The sequence below is a fragment of the Mirounga angustirostris genome, unplaced genomic scaffold (assembly GCF_029215605.1).
Source record: "Mirounga angustirostris isolate CCGP_5_RB_7025 unplaced genomic scaffold, mMirAng1.0.hap1 SCAF_9, whole genome shotgun sequence".
In the NCBI taxonomy this organism is placed as follows: Eukaryota; Metazoa; Chordata; class Mammalia; order Carnivora; family Phocidae; genus Mirounga; species Mirounga angustirostris.
Genome location: NW_026991717.1, coordinates 59128705 through 59149180, shown reverse-complemented (window position 1 = coordinate 59149180; position 20476 = coordinate 59128705). Strand labels below are relative to the sequence as shown.

Here is a 20476-nt window from a genome sequence, read left to right as displayed (position 1 = left end):
CACCTGAGCGCAGCTGCGTCCTGGGCATGCGCGTGGAACGCACCCTCTCGCCCCCTCGTGACTCTCCCCGGGACAGCTGAGCTGTCTCGCCGGCTTGCATTCCTGGCCTGTGGTTGCTGGCGTCAATTACTCCAGCAAAGCTGCATCTGCCTTTGCTTCAAGCCTTTTTACTTAACTACCTTGAAAGAGTTAAGGGTCAAATTTAGCGGCTTCAGGCACGCTGCAGCAGTTTTACTCACTCCCTGGCATTACCCTCTGCTTTCTTACTCTAAGTGCTTCCCCTCTATGGGAACCGGTTCCTGCCTCTCTCCTTTTGCTTTTCCTCGTGAGCTGTTATTTCCGTTTACAGGCCCCAATGGTACCATGTCTTTGGTAGTGTGGACCGATCCATCATACGAGTTGACCTGAATGTTGAAGTCAAATAATATCCCTTGTAAAGGGCAGGGAAACAGGGTAGTTAAGGGGTGGTGTGGAGAGAGTTCCCGTTTCATTACTAGGCTTCTCAAGGAAGTATGATCCAAGGTCTTCAGCAGAGCTGGAGAGGAGCAGAGGGGGTGAGGAAAGAAGAGTGGAGGAGGAATTTAGGAAGTTCTCCTAATAAACATCAGTATCTTTCTTAACACATTCTTTTCCACAATCAGCTGGGGTCACACAGGTGACCAACAGGCCAACCCCTCCACTTGTGCTTTGATTCACATCCTCTTCTTGTTCTGAGACTTTGTAAAATTCTTTTTTCTCCTGCATTTCTTTCTCTCCCTTTACTGGGGTGCTTTATCATGTGAACATGCTGTAATGTCACGCTCAAAAGAAATCGTCCCTCAACCTACACCAACCGCTGTCAAATTTTACTTCCCCTTTAGAAAATTTGTACTTGACTCTTCTTTTTTAATGCCCCCCCAACCCATTTTTCCTCACCCTCCTCCCGCCCCCTTAGACATTGCCGATGGGCTGGATAAAGGTGGTGGCTGTCAACCCTTAGTTCCAAGACTTATTCTAAATTGCTCTGCTTTCCCTCACCCCTGCTTTTCAATTCTTGCCTGAGCAGATGGAATAAACCTCTGAACATTTTTCTCTGCTTTTCTCCCTTGTTCCTCTGACAAGCAGCAGTCAGAATGATCTTCTAAAAATGAAATCACATTACATCCCCGTTTACAATTCTGACTTCCCATTAGTTAGAATCCCGATTTTTAAATCATGGCTTATAGAGCTAAACCCTATTTACCTCTCTCCAACCTCAACACCCTTCCACCTTATCTGCGAACTTCAGCCACACTTGCCTTCTTTCTGTTCCTGAGATACATTAAGTTCATTCTCACGGGGCACCTTTGTGCTCACTAGTGCCTCTACGTGGAGTACTTTCAGCTTAATTGTAACTGCTATTAACAGGACTTCCTGGACCATTACACTCCAGTCACTCCCCACCCAGTTTTGTTTCCACCAGGATATTTATCACTACTTGATCTTTTCCATCAGTCCCTGTCTAGCCAGAATGTAAGCTTCAGAACAATAGGGAGTTTTCACTGCTCACTGTTACCCTACCACCTAAAACCGTGCCAGGTTCCTAAAAGGGACTCCGGGGATTGATGAATACATGACCTTGTTTGTCAACTTAAACCAAACATTTCATATCCCAAGGGGGATATTTATAGCCAACCCTATTAGCTTAGCTACTCTCTTTATAAAAAAAAAAAAAAAAAAAAAAGTCAGCAGTGAAGAAATTTCCAAGGTCATACTTTTGTTAGACATAACAAGGCCTTGTCCCTTTTATTAAGGGCATTTTGGGGGCATTTACACATAAGAAAATGACTTTCATTATACCTCCTAACTTATGACAAGTTTCAACACATCATTTTATTATCTCTTTAATTATACCTTATTATGTCATGCCCAATATATCAAGGCATAAGAAATGTCCTCAGACTCTCTGGATCCTGTAGACCTAGCCCATACAGGTAGTATCTGATGATTAAACTTTTCCCATGTATACATATTTCAGAACAACTGGATCAGTAGACCCAAGCAAGCCTACAAAGAACAGATTTTTAACTGTAAACAAGCCTATTTTCTAAAGTATGTGTGTGACTTGATTACTATCTGACCCCTTCCAGCAGCTGGTAAATTCTGAGGACAGTAGTTACCTTCCTGTTGCTCATGCTTTTGTCTTAGATTAGTTGTCCCTCAAATATTTCTTAAATTAACAATGAACAATTCAGCTTCTCATATAAATCCTTGCCCTTAAGTAGCTTGGCATGATAAATGAGCAAAGCATCTGGGAATAAATTAAAAGGTTTGGCTGAAGAAATAGGCTTCAGAATCCTAACCCGGGCAGACTGGTTACTGGGTAAATGTTAGAGTGTCTAAAACTACTTCTAAATACAAATTATCCTCCATACTCTTGGGTTAAAAGAACTAAATGACAGAACTTAGATAGTGCTTGAACAAGGGGCTATGACCTCGTTTCTGCCATCGCTTACTCCATCCTAGCCTCCAGGTGCTGTACCAATGGTTTGTCCACATGGTGACAGAACAGAGGAAGAAGGTTGCTGGGGAAGGCTAGGGGTTCTGCCAGAGAGGCTGTTGGCATTTGGGCTATCTCCCAGGCAATCAGAACCACCATGTCGGTCCTGGAGGGCAGAGAAGACAGAAAAACATCAGAGTCTTTGTATCTATGCAGGAAATAGACTCAAGGCCAAGGTTCCTAATTATTTTACCACCACCACTATCACCCTCTGTGCTTGTAACAGTTAAGAGAACGTTTGCATATTTTGTATGTGTCAGGCAATGCTTAGTGTTTTACATATCCTCCTTAAGAACTCTGGTTATTATCATTATCCCTAGGTTATAAATGAAGTAACAGGCTTAAAGAAGGGAAGTAACATATCTGAAAGTTGCAGTGCTGGTAAGTGACAAAGGCAGAATTCCAACTTGGGTCTGTTTGACCCTAAACCTTGTCCCCTTAATCATTGTTTTACTGCCTTCCATGGGAAACCAGCACTCTAGGGCACTATAGAAAAAGGAAAAAAAATGAAAAGGGAGAACAGTTGTAACTCTGATATTTTTCTCTTCTCTGTCCAACTTCCTTCCCAATACTTGAATATACTACTCAGGTAATATCTCACCTGGCTCGGCCTATACATGCCAGGGGCACTGAAATAGTATATTTACAAGGCCTTTAAGATCTTACCAAGCTGTATGATCACTGTTGGGCTCCTCGAGGGAAGACTCCAGAGATACCAGCTGCTCCCCATGACTCAGTAGGGCATAGAGCAAAGATATTCCAAACTGCAAGTGAGACAGTATGCAAGGTAAAAGGAGTTCACCAGAGGCATTCAGTGCTTTCCTGGCTCTGCTATTTTCCCAACTAAAAGGGCAGCTTCCCATGTAAAAATGGAGTTCAACACTGGTCAGACTGTCAGATTTTACAATGACTGGCCAAAGAACGCTCAGACCTTTCAAAGGAAATCACTGCTCTGAACTTTCCAAAAGATCCTTGTGGAGAGTTGATTAAATGCACACTTGTGGGTCTTACTCTCAGGAGTCCATCTATAGATGAGGAATAGACTCAGGAATCTGATGCAAGTAGTTTGTGGACCCCACTGAAAGCAGCATTGCTTTAAGCAAAGATCTTCAGAAAGGGGTTCACAAAATAATCCATTGGGGTATTAAAAGATACCAGAACTTTCACATCTAAAGTCTCTGCATTTAAAATTTTCTATCTTGTATTTATTATGTATTTAGTGTAGTGTTATATGTATAGGACTTCTAGACAAGCACATGGGTGATAGGGTTCAGAACTTTTTACTAAGAGGGATACACCATCAAAAAAGTTTGGTGACCTCTGCTCGAGAGGTCCCCAATCAGGACCATCTTCAGGGAGGCTTTTAGAAAAGCAAATGCATGGGCCACACCCCAGGTCTACTAAATGAGACTCTCTCGGAGTGTGACCAAGGAACTCTCCAGGTGATTCTAGTGCTCACTAGACATGGAGAAGCACTGCAGAGAAGATGGAGAGGTAACATTCCTTTGCTTCTTCCTTGCCAGGGATACCAACTGGAGGCCATCTGTGGAAAGAGAAAAGCCTCCCCACTATGCTACCTGGTTCTGAAGCACCAGAGTGATCGGCCGCTCTGAGGAGCCAGGTGGAAACAGCATGAGTCCCTGAAGTCCTTGGAGGAGTTCATGGAAGGTCAAGTGATGGATACATTTGCCCAGAGGCTTGAATAACAATTGTAGAGCCTGCAAGAAGGTCAGTAAGTGCCTCTCTCAGACTCCACTACAACTTCACCTCCTCCTACTTTGCCTCTACCCCCTTTTCTTGATGACCTGTTTTGGTACTTTCCTAGTCAGGTTACTTAACTAAGCCTATCACCATTGAGGTCTCTCCAACCTTAATACTGGTCCTTCAATACCCACTTATCTAGGAGGCCTTCCCTAAGAAGGGTAGATATGGGGCTCAGCACTTCTCAAGGAGTCTTTATCTTCTCAAACCTCCACAGCCCACTCACACCTGTGCAACCACATGCCTGTGTTTTTTGGTCATTGTACCTCAAGATGATGGGTTGTTACTGTAGTAGTTGGTTCTGTAACCTCCTCAACTGAGGGTGTCAGGTTTGGTACCTCTCCCTGCCCAACACTTTCTTGGGCATCTCTCGGGGTGGGGGACAGAGAATGGAGAGGAGGGGTCCCTAACCCATCCACAAAACCATCCTCTTCTCTCCTCAATGCCACAGTACCTGATCAGCTACATCCCTCCTGACTAGGAGGGGCAAGTGGTGGGTGATAGCCAGAAGAAGGCTAACAGCTCGATGCTGGGGCAGGAAAGGGAGCAGCCTTGCCACTAGAGCTTTCCCCTTCCTCACGGAGAGCACCTGCAGGAAGCCATCTGCTGCCTCCCTACATGTGAGAAAGGAGAACATTTTCAGGGCTCTGCATAGAGGGCTCTGGCTACATGCCAGAAAGGAGGGGCAGAAGGAAAGCTCATGTGTTTGCTCATCTTTCCCTTTCTGGGCTGGAGGTGTGACCCTCCCACACTCACTCCAGATTATTCTGCTCCTGGGTCTTTAAGGCCTGGAAGAGCTTCTCGACATGGTTGCTCTGCTGTTCAGAGTAGCATGGCTGTGGTGGCCCATCCTTCTGGGCCTCCTCTATCTCTAGTAACTGAAGAAACATCTGGGAATTCGAAGGTGGGAAAAGAAGAGGTCAATTTGAGCAACATTCCATTTCCAAGGGTAAATTAGGAACTCATCCTTAAGGAGTTGATATCTCACCTTCTCAATCCGGGACAATACCTGAAGCCTCTGACTGCTTGCAGCTCCTAGCTCCTAGGAGAGAGTCCCAGGCTGTCAGCCACACCTTTATAGCAGTAGCACCAGGCCTCAGGTGAGCCAGAAATGGAGCTGGAAAGGCTAACACAAAGTCTGACCACACTTCGTTCTCACTCTTAAGTCACAATCTGATCTCAAGCAAGAGAGTGCCCCTGTCCTTTCTCCAAAACAGGGGAGATAAAAAGGGTTGTGGAAGGGACACCTGGGTGGCTCAGTCGGTTAAGTGTCTGCCTTCAGCTCGCGTCATGATCCCAGGATCGAGTCCTGCGTCAGACTCCTTGCTCACCAGGGAGCCTGCTTCTGCCTCTCCTTGCTGCTCACCCTGCTTGTGCTCGCTCTCTCTCTCTCCCCAACAAATAAATAGATCAGATCTTAAAAAAAAAAAAAAAAAAAAAAAAGGTTGTGGGAAGATAGCATTTCTACCTGCTCTTGGGATCCATGGGGCACAGCATCAATAGCTCGGCGAGGGCTAAAACACGTCGATACAGCTACCTGGCCCAGGGAACCCTCGATTCGAACCACTGCACAAAAAGGAGTCAGGACAAGCATGTTCCCCTCCCCTTTCCACACTCAGTCCATCCAGATGTCCATCCCAACCCAGCAGGTCAGCCCTGGTCCTACCTGACTCATAAGCCTCTGCCTTCTGAATGTAAGGTGTTACCAGCTTGAGGGATTCAACCTTGCTCCTTCGCCCAAGTAGCTCTTCATCTGTCTGCTTCTTCTCTAGTTTCTGATAATATTCCTGAGAGTCCATGGGATAGAAAAATGTATCCTCATCTTCTGAACTTAGAATTAAAGTTCTCAAGTGCAACTTCTTAATACACCCTTTCCTACAGCATTCATTCCAGAAAGGATCCTGGCCCCTTAGGCCCTTCTGCCAACCACTCTGAAGCACCTTGAGTACCCCGGGCCTCATGACATCTGGCTTGGGGGTCTCTGTACCGAGTACTTGAAGAGCTAGGCACCACCACCAGATCTGATGAAAAGGCAGAGAGCCAAGTGGAGAGCCAGGAAGCAAACCCATGTCAGCATCTGCAACCTTCTTGAATTCCTTCTTCCTTGGATACATACTGCACACCTTTCCTCTCTGTTCCCCCTTTTAGTTTTGTGATCCTACCTGTGCTTTCCAAAAATCAGAGTTATCTGATGGCATGAAGACCATCAGCAGCTTGCAGTACAGAGATACTACTACTGTCAATTGGCCAGTAGCTAATAGCACTCTAGGCCAGTTTTAGGCTTCTGAAGAATGGCTCAGCAGCTCTGAGGGCTTCTTAAAGAAATCTGTAAAATCCCAAGCTAAAGTAAAACTACTGAGTCAAACAAGGATTTAGATAAAGCTCCTTCATTTAGGAGCAGTGCCAAAAAAATCAAGAGTTGAAAAATATTTCACTTTCAGTGACCTGGGGAGAAAGAGTTTTTGAAGCATGGTGGAAAGAGAGGAAGAAATTAGTCTAAATAGGAAGGAGATAAAGGTGGGAACGTTGGTAGGGGGCTCACGGAGGTTGAAAACAAAGTGGAACACAGCATTAGACAACCCAAAAACCCATAAGCAAAGCTTGCCTCACAAATAAAAGGCAGGGAGAAGAGTGTAAGGAGTTAAAACGTCTGCCGGCATTTATTCAACAAGTTGAATCCCATTATTTATAAAATTCATGTGTTTCCTATCTAAAAAAAGCAAAAAGCAGATGAATACTTACAACATTTCTAAGACCCACAGAAGAATACAAAAGTGGAAAAGTCCATATTTCAAGGCTGAGGAAGGGAAATTCTTGGCAAAGGATGAAGACAAAACCTCAGTGTTTGCGGGAATTGTAAATAATCCCATTTGTCTGAAGTGTAGCAGAATAGAGGGGAAGGATCTTGGGATGTCAATTTTAGAAATATGGCCCCTATCCTGTAGTGATTGCCCCTCCCACCTGACTGGACATGGCCCCTACGAGCTGGAGAGATGATCCAAGAGGGCCCATGGAGTCCAGGCCCATCTGACGCTAAGGTCAGAAGAGCACCTGGGGCTCACCTGATAGTAGTAGTCATCCAGGTGGGGGTTCTCACTCTGCAGCTGAACCATCTGTACTTTTATCACCCAGTCTTTCTCTTTTCGGGTCATGAGGTTAACATAGGGGTCTGGCTGCTGAGACCAAGGCTTCTTGGCTGGGGGACTTCAAGCCAGAAGGGTACATTCCTTGAGACCTACCCACCCCCGCACAGTGAGCTTCCCAAGGAGTGGTGAGCAAGGAGGGAAGGAACAGAGTACAGAGGTGGGCAACATGGGGAGAGTCTTATTTGTGCAGGGGCTTTGGGGAGACACCCCATCACATGGGGATACCCAGCATGCAAGTGAGCTGCCCTCAACCCTGCTGCTCGTCGAGGCTTTACCTTGGTGTTCGACTATGTTGCTGTAGCTGCAGGATCCGTTGGTGCTGAGGGTGGAGCTGGGTCAGATGACTAGGGAGACTTAGAAAGAAACTTGGGCTGGGTCAAAGAAAGCACTCAACTCCCTACCCTTCCAACCAGTTAGCCTCTAGTAAGCTCAGCTGGGCATCTAAGGCAACCCTACCTGTCCGTGTGCCTCCCCAAAGTCAGCCACAGGAAACAGCACAACCCCAGCTCAGCAGGGCTTACATTCCCCTCTGGGATATATTTTCCTGCAATTTGGCTGCAGGAAATCTTGACACAGTAGAGACCCATTTGGCCTGGTTGTTGGGAGTTCTGAGTCCTAATCTCAGTTCTGCCATGCCAGCTAACCTCAAGTAAGTTCTTTTTAGTCCCCCTGGGCCTCCACTTCCTTCTCTATGGGGGAGAAGGGACTGGGCTCCACTGCACACTTCTCTGACTAGGTTTCTGTAGGTGTTTTTCTGTGGCAGCTGGTAGGCGGCCCCCATCCCTCCTCAGCCGCTACGTCCTGAAACCTCCAGAGAAGAGCTCAGTCTGGGGGAGATGCTGGGGGGCCCGGTGCCCCAAGCCAGTACCTGAAACTAGGGGGCCAGGAGGTTGGCAGGCTGCAGAAGAGAGTTGGGTCTGGCGAGAGAAGTCGAGGTCCAAAGTGCCGTGCTGGAGAGCTGGCACTGGGAAAGGTAGTCCGGAAAGGAACTGGAGAGAGGTAGTCCAGCGTCTGAGAATGGAATTCAGAGGTCTGGGAAAAGGGCAGCTCCACCAACAGAATGCTGCTCCGTTGCCACATGGGCCTCCTCCCACCTTTACATTCTCACCTGCCTTTTCTCCCATAAGAACCTCACCCAACAGAGTTTGTCACCTCCTCGGAACAGCTCTTCAGTCCCTGACAATGTGGGGGCATGTGCCTTTCCAGTCTGGTGAGTCAACACCTGTTTCTCTCTCTCTCTCTCTCTCTCTCTTCTCTCTGTGATAGTCTTTTTTTTTCAGGCTCTTGTGCCTTCAGCCACTGGGGCAATGCTTGTCTGCCTCTTTGTGGACTCCTCTGAAGCCCTCCTCAGAGCTGCAATTATCTTCTCATTCTCCCTGCAGGATTTCCTGCAATTCCTGTTCTCATTATACAGTTAATTAAGGGCAGCTGCTCTTTCTAGCCCTAAGCTCCATGCTGCTCATCTGCTGAAATGTAGGGAGATGGAAGTAGGGCTCTAGTTTGTCCTTTTCATACCGACAGCCAGTTGTCCCAGGACCACCTTGGTCATTTACCAAGCATCACTACATTATGGGTGTCTCCCACCTCCCATACCTACACCTCACTTGGGGTGCTTCATCGCCAGAGCAAGGTCAAGAGCAGACAAAGGGACACTCCACATGCTCCTTCTCTACATACCATTACTTTCTCACAGGATGGAGATTGAAGTGACTCACCTGCCACAGAAAGTGCAAGGAAGCAGGGGACATCCCCAGCACACCAGAGGCCTTGATTCCAGAGGAGTTGAGAAGGCCTCTCTGGAATGGGAGGGAGGAAAACAGGCTTGAATGAGCCCCTGAGGTGTCTTCTTCGGTCATCAGTGTCCATTGGTGTCACTTGAATATTGAAGTGTCAAATATTCAAGACAGTAGTAGCCTGGCCCTCCCTTATAATACAAAATCAACTGGATCAGGACCTCCCTGCTTCCTCTGAGGGGAAGCAAGACTGGTATCTCAGGAATAGGTTGAGGGAGACTGAGTGATTTCATTTCTTTTTTTAAGTTTGTTTGTTTGTTTGTTTGACAGAGCACAAGCAGGGGGAGCAGCAGGCTGAGGGAGAGGGAGAAGCAGCCTCCCCGCTGAGCAGGGAGCCTGAGTAACAGACGTGGGGCTCAATCCCAGGACCCTGGATCAAGATCTGAGCCCAAGGCAGACGTTTACCAACTGAGCCACCCAGGCACCCCATGATTTCATTTCTATATAGGAATCCTTGTCTCTCTCCACTGGTTGTGGGAATCCAAGGGAATAAATACCAGGAATGAACTGCTGAGACACAGGGGCCCAGGGCCAAGGGTGACTCACCTTCAGTACCAGGAGTTCAACCAGCACCTATGGGCTATGCACAACTCTGCTAGGACCTGGTTTGTAAGGTGAAGACAGCATCAGAAACTAAGTGAGAGATAGGAAGAAAGAGGGAAGGAAGGAAAGAGTCCCTACTCAGGTTCAAGCCTGAAATAGAAAGTGTTAACCCAGAACCTATCTGAGACAGGTGTGGAGGACGTGTAGTCATGGCCCAACGGTTAAGGCGATGGACTAGAAAGGAGTGGAGAAGAGAAGGTCTGTGAGCTGCAGTGTGTTCTGGCCAACTGTCCCCCCACCCGCTCCTGCCCTAGTACCTGGGTGTTATGGATAGCACTGAGGACAGCTGGATCCCCGAGATCATGCTCTTCCTCCTCCACCTCTTCTTCCTCCTCCTCCGGCTCTGGGGCTAGATCTGGATCCAGATCCTCCTCCTCCTCCTCCTCCTCCTCCTCTTGCTCCTCCTCCTCCTCCAACTGGGAGACAGACACCAGCTCCTCCTCAGGAGCCGAGGAGCTACAGGGCTTGCTTGGGTCTTGGTTTAAGTAGGGGCCTGAGGAGGGAGTAGATGGGTCCTCAGGTGTGAGGAGTCTCGTCTAGAGAGGCTGCTTCTCAGTAACACTTCTGTTCATAAGTCATCTCCACACCACCTTCAAACAGTCCGCACCCCTTGCTACTAGTAACCCCCACCCCCCGACTAGAGCAAATGGAACTTGGCAGGGGCCAAACACCTTTGCCTTCCACATCTCTTCAATTTCCTCATTAGGTACCACCCTGGGCTTCTCTACCTGCTCTCCCCCACCTAACAGCCCTCTCAGGGCCTCCTTAACCAATCAAGTTCCAGGTGCCAGGACTCACTGCAATTGAAGCCTACTGTGCGCCAGATACGTCACATGTATGTGTCCACTTAACTCTCTGAGCAGTCCTGCAAGGCTGGTAGTGAGCCTTTCCCCATCACGGGGAGGAAAATAGGGCCCAGAAAAGGGACCTCAGTCACCAGTGTGATGTAGCTAGCAAGTTGAAGAGTTTGGAAGTCACTCCCAGTAATTCTGGACACCCGGGCCCACATCTGTCCACTGAACCATACCAGTAAGTCTCTGCACCCCAAGGCTTTTCATCCAGATTCCACAGCCTACTGAGCAGTACCTTCAAGACCTTTCATCTTTACAGGCTGGCAGGCCTCCACCATGTCTGTTTCCTCTGGTAAGAAAACACTGTCAGCCTCTGGAAGGTAAACCTGAGACAGGGAAGAAACCCAGAGACACCCTCCTCCTCAGTAAGGATGGCATGGCACCCTAAAAAGCCATGATCTCCCCCTAGCAAGGTAGCCAGAGGAGTAGTGGCCCAGCATCTCGAGGAGCAGGACCCTGGGCTCTGGGACTGCCCTAAGCCCCACCCTCTGCCCTCACCAGCCCAGCTGCAGGGAGCTGTCCTGCCAAGGGACAGAAATGAGGGACAGAGCTTGGAGTTGGAGAAGCACTTCCACACAGATACACACCGCCCCTCAACACCAGCTGCCTTGGACACCCACTGCCTGACTGTTGCAGTCCTTTCTGCTTAGTTTAGCCACGGCAGCCTAGACAAGGGCTGGTTTGCTGCCCCTGGCTTTAAGAGTCCCAGCCCCTCCCCTGCTACCCCCTTAAAGGGCCAGCATCCCCCAGCTGCTGTGTCTTGATAGAAATATGAGAATATAATCTAACGATAAAGACAACTCTTGAGAGGGTAAGAGAAATAAACTGCATTTTTAAACCCCCGAGGTTGTGGGTACAGTTTATGAGGATTGATATTTGGGAGCAGATTTTTTTTTTAAAAGACCCCTATTTTCCACACCCTTCCTAGGAGCTTTATGAAGTTCTGTTCCCTTCAATCCCTAGGTTTTGCTCCATCACAATAGGATAGGAAAGCCCTGGGCGGATCCTGAGATTTGCTAGCAACCAAGATCTCAGCACTTGGGCAATGCACCTGGGAATGCTCGCCCTTCACTGGGTTCCATTAGTTAGGTCTGCCACCCAGTTCTAACTGATGATCAGGGGCCCCTGTGAATTTGGAAGCCAGATCTTCAAGGCTAAAACACTTTTGCATGAGTTACACAGACAATCTTATATCTTCTCGGCTACTGTCATGGAAAACTGGTTCAAAAGCTCAGGAGTGAAAAGAAAACAAGACAACAACAAAGGCAAGAACATGGGTACAGCTGGTAGGCAAAAACCTAAGACCCACCTGAGCCGCAGCTAATCCCTGAGTGATCCTGGGTTCTGCACCCACATTCTGTGTTTAAATGAACCCCACATGACTTTGTAGAATTTCTGAATAAAGATTAAAATGAAGCTGATTTCTCTATATCAAAAATGCTAGTTAGGGCCCTATTGTCATGGTTATAGGATTGTGGTTCTTGGTGCCTCTAAAGAAAAATTTTGTTTCAAAAGTTTTGCTGTATGTCAGAATGATATGAGTGCGGGGGGAGGGGGTTGGAATTAAGTAGCTTAAGTTTAAGTTACTGAAAAACTTTTCAAATATCTGAATTGGGTTCAGATCTTTTTTGGTGATGTCATTCAGCTGTTTTTCTCAAGAATTTCCTAATCGCTCACTTTGGTATTATTAATAAAAGGACCAAGTGGTGAATTTCAGTGTTCCAGAAGTGATTTATTAGATTGTTGTAGAGACCAGGTCTTAGGAAGAGCCACTTGCTGCATTCGCAGCGTAAAAATACCAGGACGTGTTCATTCTTAGAAACAAAATCCCTTCCTTGTTTTTGTTTCTCATTTTAACTGCCCTTTATCTCTCTCTTACCAATGAACCAAATTTCTCCACTTCCTCAACTCACATCATTCCTTCAACCATTGCTCTCTGGCTTTTGACTCCATCCTAATGAGGGCACCAGGGGACAGATGAACAATTCCACAAGCTCCTCAACCCTTTCTACGGACAGCTGACAATTTTTCAACCATATGTTAGTACTCTGCAAACACACTCTCAAGACAAACCCCCTACCCTCACTTATACCCAGATGCCACCCCTAAACACTTCTTGGATTAAAACAAATCTGTAACTACCATTACCCATCACCCCTCAGAAACTATTCACAGTTACCAATGATTTCTTAACTGTCAGTGCAAAAGACATGTTTCAGTTCTTACTTTAGTTCAAGTCTACAGCATTTGACACTTGCCCATGCTCTCCACACGTCTCTGTTCTCCCACAGTTTCCCATCACTTCACTCTCCTGGTTCTTCTTGTACGTTTTGGGTCATCTTTCTTTGGTCTCTTTCTTGTTCTCTTCATCATCATCCAAATCCTCTTCTTCATGCCTTTTCTCTTTCCCCTCTATGTCGAATATTCTTAATTGGACAGTGCCCAGAAATTGTGTATGTTTGTGTGATCTTTAACATGCATTTTTCTGGAGAGACAGTTCAGAGCTTTCATCACATTCTCAAAGGGATCGAGAATCCCTCCAAAAATTCAGTCCTTTGCACCTTGGTATCCCTGGGCAATCTCACCCACTCACGGCTTCCTACTTAGCACACGTGGATGATTTCTAAGTCTTTTCGTCAGATCTGACACTTTCCAGTTAAGCACCTCAGTGGTTTTTATCTCCTGTCCATTACAGAAGGCATTAGATCCTTAAAATCTGCCTCTCCAGCCTCCAGTCTTCCAGTTCCCTGCCTTCTAGTTTGGGTTTCAGAACTTGTGAGCTACATTTGGCTGTTGGGGGAGAGTGGAATTCTGATGGAGCCCTCTCTCTTAATCAGTGTGCACCAGGATGACTCTGGCCTGGGGGCCTCTCTCCTTTGGCCTGGGAGTTGTATTCGATTGTTGATCAAAGCAGCTCCCTGTCCCAATTCTTTCTGTCTTTCTTTTCAGTGATATTAAACGTGTATCTTAGCAAGTAATATGCTCTTCATTGTGTCTCACAAGCAAAATGAATTTGCAGAGGAAGTTATTTTAATTGGAGGGTGATTTCAGATGCTTTATTAAATTGTCTTATTCGACTTTTCTAAATATACAAATGGGGGGAAAAGTTAGCTCAGGTTTCACTTCCTCCAGGAAGCATTCTCAGATATCCTCCTCCCTTCCAGGCTAGATGAGGTGCCCATCTTAGGAGCACTCATTGGTCCTTACACTATTTTCTCATTGTACCTGCCACTGACTTGTAATTCTGTGTCTGTATTTGTCACCCCCACTTGAGAACAGATATATGTCTTCTTCAACTTTGTGCTTCCAGCACTTAACACAGTAAATGCAACAGAGTAGGTTCTCAGTAAATGTTAATTGAGCTGAACTGAAATGAAAAACAGTCCTTCCCCTTGGAGACTTCCTCAGATGGAGTTTCTAGCCTGCCACCTGGGTGTGTCCTACTCCAGCCCACTCTCCACATTGTTCCCAAGAAATGTCATTCTAGAAAACAAACCTCATAACACCTACACCAAAAATCATAAAAGATATAAAGATTTCACTAAAAAAGTAAAAACTTCTATACTGAAGACACATTTATGCCAGCGTAAATTCTTACAGAACAAGGATTTAAATATTTTTTAAAAAATTAAACCTCAAAAATACTCAAAGAAAGTGTGAATTTTTAAAAAAAATGTAGAGAAGGTCCTTCTAACCATGATCCCAAATCCATAAGCCATGAAAGGTGACTGATAAATTTGCCTACATAAAAATGTAAGGCTCCCAAATGTCAAACAAAACAAAAGAAAACAAAAAACCGTAAAAGCAAACAGAATAACTTTATTTTGATCTGGCAATTTGAAATTTACCTTTAAAAACTATTTAAAAGAACTTTTAGATGAAGAGTCTTTTTATTGTTTCTGAAGATTTTGAGGGCTCAGGAAAGGAGATATTTATGTTAAGTCCAGATCCTTTTAGCAATACTTCCTTCACAACTCCTGATAATCCATATTATCCAAACAGCAACCATGTCAAAATTAACATAACACCGTTGATGGATAATATAAAAATAAGATTCCTAATTTCTCTCACATTTCTTTTAAAATCCTATACTTTGGCTAAGTGCTGAATGTCTGTTAACACAGAAATCTACATCCTTATTGAGACTGAGAAATCTTTTTTTTTTTTAAGATTTTATTTATTTATTTGAGAGAGAGAGAGCACAAGCCAGGGGTGGAGGGGAGAGGCAGAGAGAGAAGCAGACTCCCCACCCAGCATGGAGCCTGATACCGGGCTTGATCTCAGGACCCCGAAATCATGACCTGAGCCCAAGGCAGACCCTTAACCGACTGAGTGACCCAGGCACCCTGAGACTGAGAAATCTTTGACCATATTATTCACTTCTTCTTAAAAAAAAAAAAAATTGTCCTAATTTAAATAAGAAAAGTATGACTTTGTCTTAGTCCATTTGAGCTGCTATAACAAAATACCAGAGACTGGGTCACTTATAAACAACAGAAAAATTTTTTTCACAGTTTCAGAGGCTAAAAGTCCAAGATCAAGGTGCTGGCAGATTCAGTGTCTGGGGAGAGCCCACTTTCTAGTTCACAGATGGTGCCTTCTCACTGTGTCCTCACATGGTAAAAGGCAGGGGTGAGGGAGCTCCTCAGGGTCTCTTTTATAAATTCAGGAATCCCATTCATGAGGGATCCATCCTCATGACCTAATCACCTCCCAAAGTTCCCTCCTCCTAATACCATCACCTTAGGAGGGGATTTCAACATATGAATGTGGTGGTGGGGGGAACGATACAAATATTCAGTCCATAGCCATGAACTCTGGGGAATATAGGCTAGGTATATAAAACTATTATGTTTTTACCTATATTTTACATCACAATATAATATTTGGATATACAAATCTCAAAAATGTTATTGTTTCTCAAAACTATGCTTCTATTTACATTATAGGAGAGGTGTATGTGCAGACCAAAGTTGAGACTTTGTCTTCCAAATCTATATTCAATCCATAATCAGGTAAGTCAGCTTTCTGGGATTAATCAGTAATTGCCACATTTACATGGAAACTTCTGGTTAAGAGAAACTTTTTTTCTTGAGAGAGAGAGAGAAAGTGGGGGTCGGGGGTAGGGGCAGGGGATGACAATGCAGAGGGAGAGAGAATCCTAAGCAGGCTCCATGCCCAGCGGGGAGCCCGACGTGGGGCTCTAACTCACCACCCTGAGATCATGACCTGAGTCGAAATCGAGTCAGACACTGAACCAACTGAGCCACCCAGGCGCCCCAAGAGAAACTTTTTAAAACAGATTGTTTGGTGTTGCATTTAGGCTCAATGTTCATTTATTTAAACCACCTGTGACATTTGAAAATTTTTTTCAAACGTAGGAAAATGTAGTTATTAATAGGGCTTCATTGAATTATACATAAAGTCTGCAAAATATTTCTGTTACACAATTAAGTACAACTGAATAGATATGATTAGACAAAAATACTTTCCTTTCATATTTAAATTATATTTGTTTCACACGTAAGACTGCCTGAAAGCAAGTTGGAAGAGACTATTACTGATCTTGACTGTGCAACTTACTGCATTTCTCATCCTCTTTTTTAAAAGTTAAGTGGTTTGAGTTTCAAGTTCTACTTTTCTACTTATCTTCAAACAGATGGTTTAGCATAAAACTTGAATGGGTGACACCATTGACCATCAAATTGTTTGTGGACCAGAAATCAACTCTATCAAAGTTGCTTCCTTGTATATTTCTTTCTATCATGAGCTTCAAATACTCTAAGCAGAATTTGGCTATGACTACTTAACCCTGATTTGGTGATGATTATGATGATGGTTCCCTGATCCTCCAGGTTCTAGACCTTCTGGTTTCAGATCCAATATATCTGTGCCTATGATACATTCCCTCTTATTCTTGCCCATGTCTTTACATGCTATCGAGGATTAATTCCGAGAAAGTCACCTTTCAGAAATGGTGCTGAATAGATAGTCACCAATGTCAGTTTCCATCGTGTGTACTTCACCTGATTTTTTTTCTATTCAAAAACTGAGGTTTTATTTCCCTCAGAGGCAAGATGAAAATCAATATACTATCCTACTTGGTCTGAAACGTGATAGTTGATCTCCAGCAAGGCCATCAGGGACATGGCCTGATGGAAGTCACTGTCCTGGAGGGCTGAGGCTGCCCCCGGAGTAGCCTGGCTCTTGTCACCCATGCTGTGGGGCTGAAAGAGGTAGACTCATTCAAGATGGCTGAGAACCTCCAGGCAAGAGTGGCAGTTGTCCTCAGCTGGGAGCAGAATCTGGGAAAAGGAGGGATCTAGGATGGACCGCAGTCACTTTCCCAACCCTCCCCCGCCTTTTCCCACTCCGGGCTCTCTTCCTTCTAACATTTCATTTTGACAAACAAAAACAAGGTGAGAGGATGAAAAAATTAACTTCTTTCACCTAGCCATAGGTAACATTTGCCTAACAAATACTCTTTAGGCACACTCCTCTGCTGCATTAGCCAGTGTTGTTCCCAGTGCCTAGGGATTTTGGCTGAGGGAATCATGAATAGGAGACTCACTGAACAGGAAACACATATAACAAGCAAATATGTGAAGAACTGTTCAACCTAACTGCCTTTTAAAAATATGAAGTCAAGGGGGCCTGCGTGGCTCTATTGGTCACGGAATTGGAACCGACTCCTGATTTCACCTCAGGTCATTATCTCATGGGTCATAAAATGGAGCCCTGCCTTGGTCTCTGCCCTCAGTGGGGAGTTGGCTTGATGATTCTCTCCCTCTGCCCTTCCCCCCACTCAAGCACACACACACACACACACACACACACACTCTCTCTCTCTCTCTCTCTCTCGAACGCTCTCTAAAATAAATAAATCTTTAAAAAATATATGAAGTCAAACAAGGAGATGCAATTTTTCAATGATAATGACCAGCTTAGGGAAGAATGTGGGAAGATGAGCACTCTTTCTATTGGGCAGTGGAGTGTAACCTCGTACAAAGTCTACGGAGGGCAATTTCAGTGTAGAGGATGTGGTATAATAGGAAAAAACTGGAAATGTCCCCAATACAGGATTGGGTAAAAAAAGTATGGTATATTCATGTCATGAAATACAGTTGACTCTTGAACAACGTGGGTTTGAACCATGTGGATCCACCTATAGGTGGATTTTTTTTCTTCCATAAATACAGTACAGTGCTGTAAATGTGTTTTCCTTATGATGTTCTTAATATTTTCTTTTCTCTTAGCTTTATTGTAAGAATACAGTATATAATGCATATACAAAATATGTGTTAATTGAATATTTATATTATTGGTAAGGCTTCCAGTCAACAGTAGGTCATTAGTGGTTAACCTTTTGAGGAATCAAAGTTATATGCAGATTTTCAACTGCACGGGCCGGCGGGGGGAGGGGGGGTTGCCTATAACCCCCATGCTGTGCAAGGGGCAACTGTATTATGAAAGCCTGAAAAAACTACGTAGATCTCTATTATTATTGAAATATGGATATATTGTCCATGATATATAGTTAAATAAAAAAACCTATTTGCAAAGAAATCTGTGCAGAATAATTACATCTTTGTAACCATGTAGATCCATATTTATATCTGTATATGAATAGACGAAGTCTAGAAACAAACATCAATTCATTAGCAGTAGTTATCTTTGGGTGGTGGCTTAACAGACAATTTAAAATATTTTTATTCTTACCTATATAGTCTGAATTTGTCATAATGAATATGAATTTTATAATTAGAAAAAACATGAAGCTATGTGGAAAAGCTTTTTAAAATATCAAACAAAAAATGCCTCAAAGACAAATGAGTTAAAAAAAGAAAAAAACCCAGTTTCACTGCACCTGCATCATGATCTAAGGGATAAAGTCCACATTCTTTCCTTGGCACCAAAGTCCTCTGCATGCTCTTTAACCCCTCCAGGTGGAATTAATTGCTTTCCTGGAATCATAATTTAGTCACACGTCTCTAAACCAGAGTCTCTGAGCTCTTTGAAGAAAGATGTTCCCCCAGTGCCAGTCCAGTGCCCAGCACTTAGCAAGGTGCTCAGTAAAGGTTTGTTGAATGATTGAATGATTGTGGTGCACACTGAGATCTGATGGATGGATCAGGGCCAGGCTAAGTAGAAAGAAGCCAACACTTTGGGAGACCTTTGTCTAGAAGGACTAGAAGGCTCTTCCTGTTCCTCTCCTTCTCTGTTTAACACTAGCAAGAGCAGGCAAGGCAGAAGTGGTTTAGCCCACTTGGCGTGTGGCGTCTGTGAATGGTCCAGAAAAGGTAGTTGGGACTAAGCCAGGTTGGCGAGGGTAGTGATGGGAGGGGCAAGACCAAAGCTCCTGACCAGCCCAGGTTTCTGCCCAACTCCCACCCCCTCAGCTATCGCACTGACAATAGCCCTTCCTCAAACACGAGTGTACCAAAAATGCACTATATGGCTAGAATCTGGTTAACCATCAGGTAAACTTGACTTTGAAAGGCAAATATTTATACTGAACTAGGCTCCTGGCAACTAAGGCCCAAATATTCATGATTCTGAAAAAGGGGCATGAATTGTTTTTTTCTTGCTGCTGTTAACACCACACGTTGCACAAATTACCACAAACTTGGTGGCTTAAAACAACACAAATTATCATCTTACAGCTCTATAAGTCACAAGTCTAACATAAGTTTCAGGGGGTTAACATTAAGGCAGGGCTGCTTTCCTTTCTAGAGGCTCCAGAGGAGAATCTGTGCTTCCTGATAATCTCAAGGGGAGATGCAAAGTCCCTTACACCGTTCACATTCATTAGGACATGAACAGCTGGGTGGGTGGGGCATTATTCTGCTTACCACAAGGTATGATATGGAGAAAAGTCTAAATTGTTAATAATGAGAAACCAGTTCTGTACATAATGACATAGAAAATAGCTATATTATTGGGGCGCCTGGGTGGCTCTGTCGTTAAGTGTCTGCCTTCCACTCAGGTCATGATCCCAGGGTCCTGGGTTCGAGTCCCACATTGGGTTCCCTGCTCTGCGGGAAGCCTGCTTCTCCCTCTCCCACTCTCCCTGCTTGTGTTCCCTCTCTCGCTGTGTCTCTCTCTGTCAAATAAATAAATAAAAATCTTAAAAAAAAAGAAAATAGCTATATTATTAAACTAAAATAATCAAGTACAGTTCATATGTATAGAATGATCCAAATTTTGTGGAACCCCCCTTCCCCTCACTAAACTCTGAGGGTGAGCTCACTGAACCACCTTCCACCTGTCACAGCCTGGCTTCTTGGGGTAGATGGTGGAGTCCATCTCACCTTCTCACATCCTCAGGACATCGAGTGGCCAGAGGGGTCAGTCCCATCTCAGATTCTGCTGTCATTGGTCATTGGATAAAAAGACTTTTGGCTAATTTTAGAAATGATAAATTGTCTTTTAGCAAACTCATTTGTGGCAAGTTGATCTACAGTTGCAACAATGCTGATAAATAATAAAATAAGGGGAAAAAATCACAAACTCACCAAACTTCTATTTTCTGACTTCCTCCTTTGTATTTTGACTTCTCCAATTATGTGTCTGGTGGCTCTTGTGTATACATCTCTCGCCTTTTGGTGTTTTTGTTTGGTTTTGTTTTAGATTACTGATTTTTCACTAAACAATTCTTCCTGGTTTCTTTACAGTCTTCTTTTAGGAGAAGAGTTTTCAGCAAGTCCCTGCCTTCTGAGCAAAGAACAAAGTGGTGTCTGGCTACTGGACACCTAACAATGACAAAAGAAAAAGGAGAAGAGTTTAGAAAGGTCCAAGACATCA

The 20476-nt window shown here is 44.6% G+C and overlaps 1 protein-coding gene across 1 annotated transcript; it reads right to left on the bottom strand.

Annotated features, from left to right (window-relative positions):
• Window positions 1-2470: 2470 nt before the first annotated feature.
• PATL2 (PAT1 homolog 2) lies at window positions 2471-16890 on the bottom strand. The gene is made up of 15 exons (XM_045901739.1): window positions 16774-16890; window positions 10908-10998; window positions 10079-10314; window positions 9141-9221; window positions 8294-8436; window positions 7701-7769; window positions 7342-7483; window positions 5946-6066; window positions 5748-5845; window positions 5268-5321; window positions 5036-5169; window positions 4734-4893; window positions 4096-4236; window positions 3185-3282; window positions 2471-2624 (listed from the first exon to the last, which is right to left on the bottom strand). The coding sequence occupies exons 1-15, from the start codon at window positions 16888-16890 to the stop codon at window positions 2471-2473; spliced, it is 1839 nt and encodes a 612-aa protein (XP_045757695.1).
• Between the last annotated feature and the right edge of the window lie 3586 nt (window positions 16891-20476).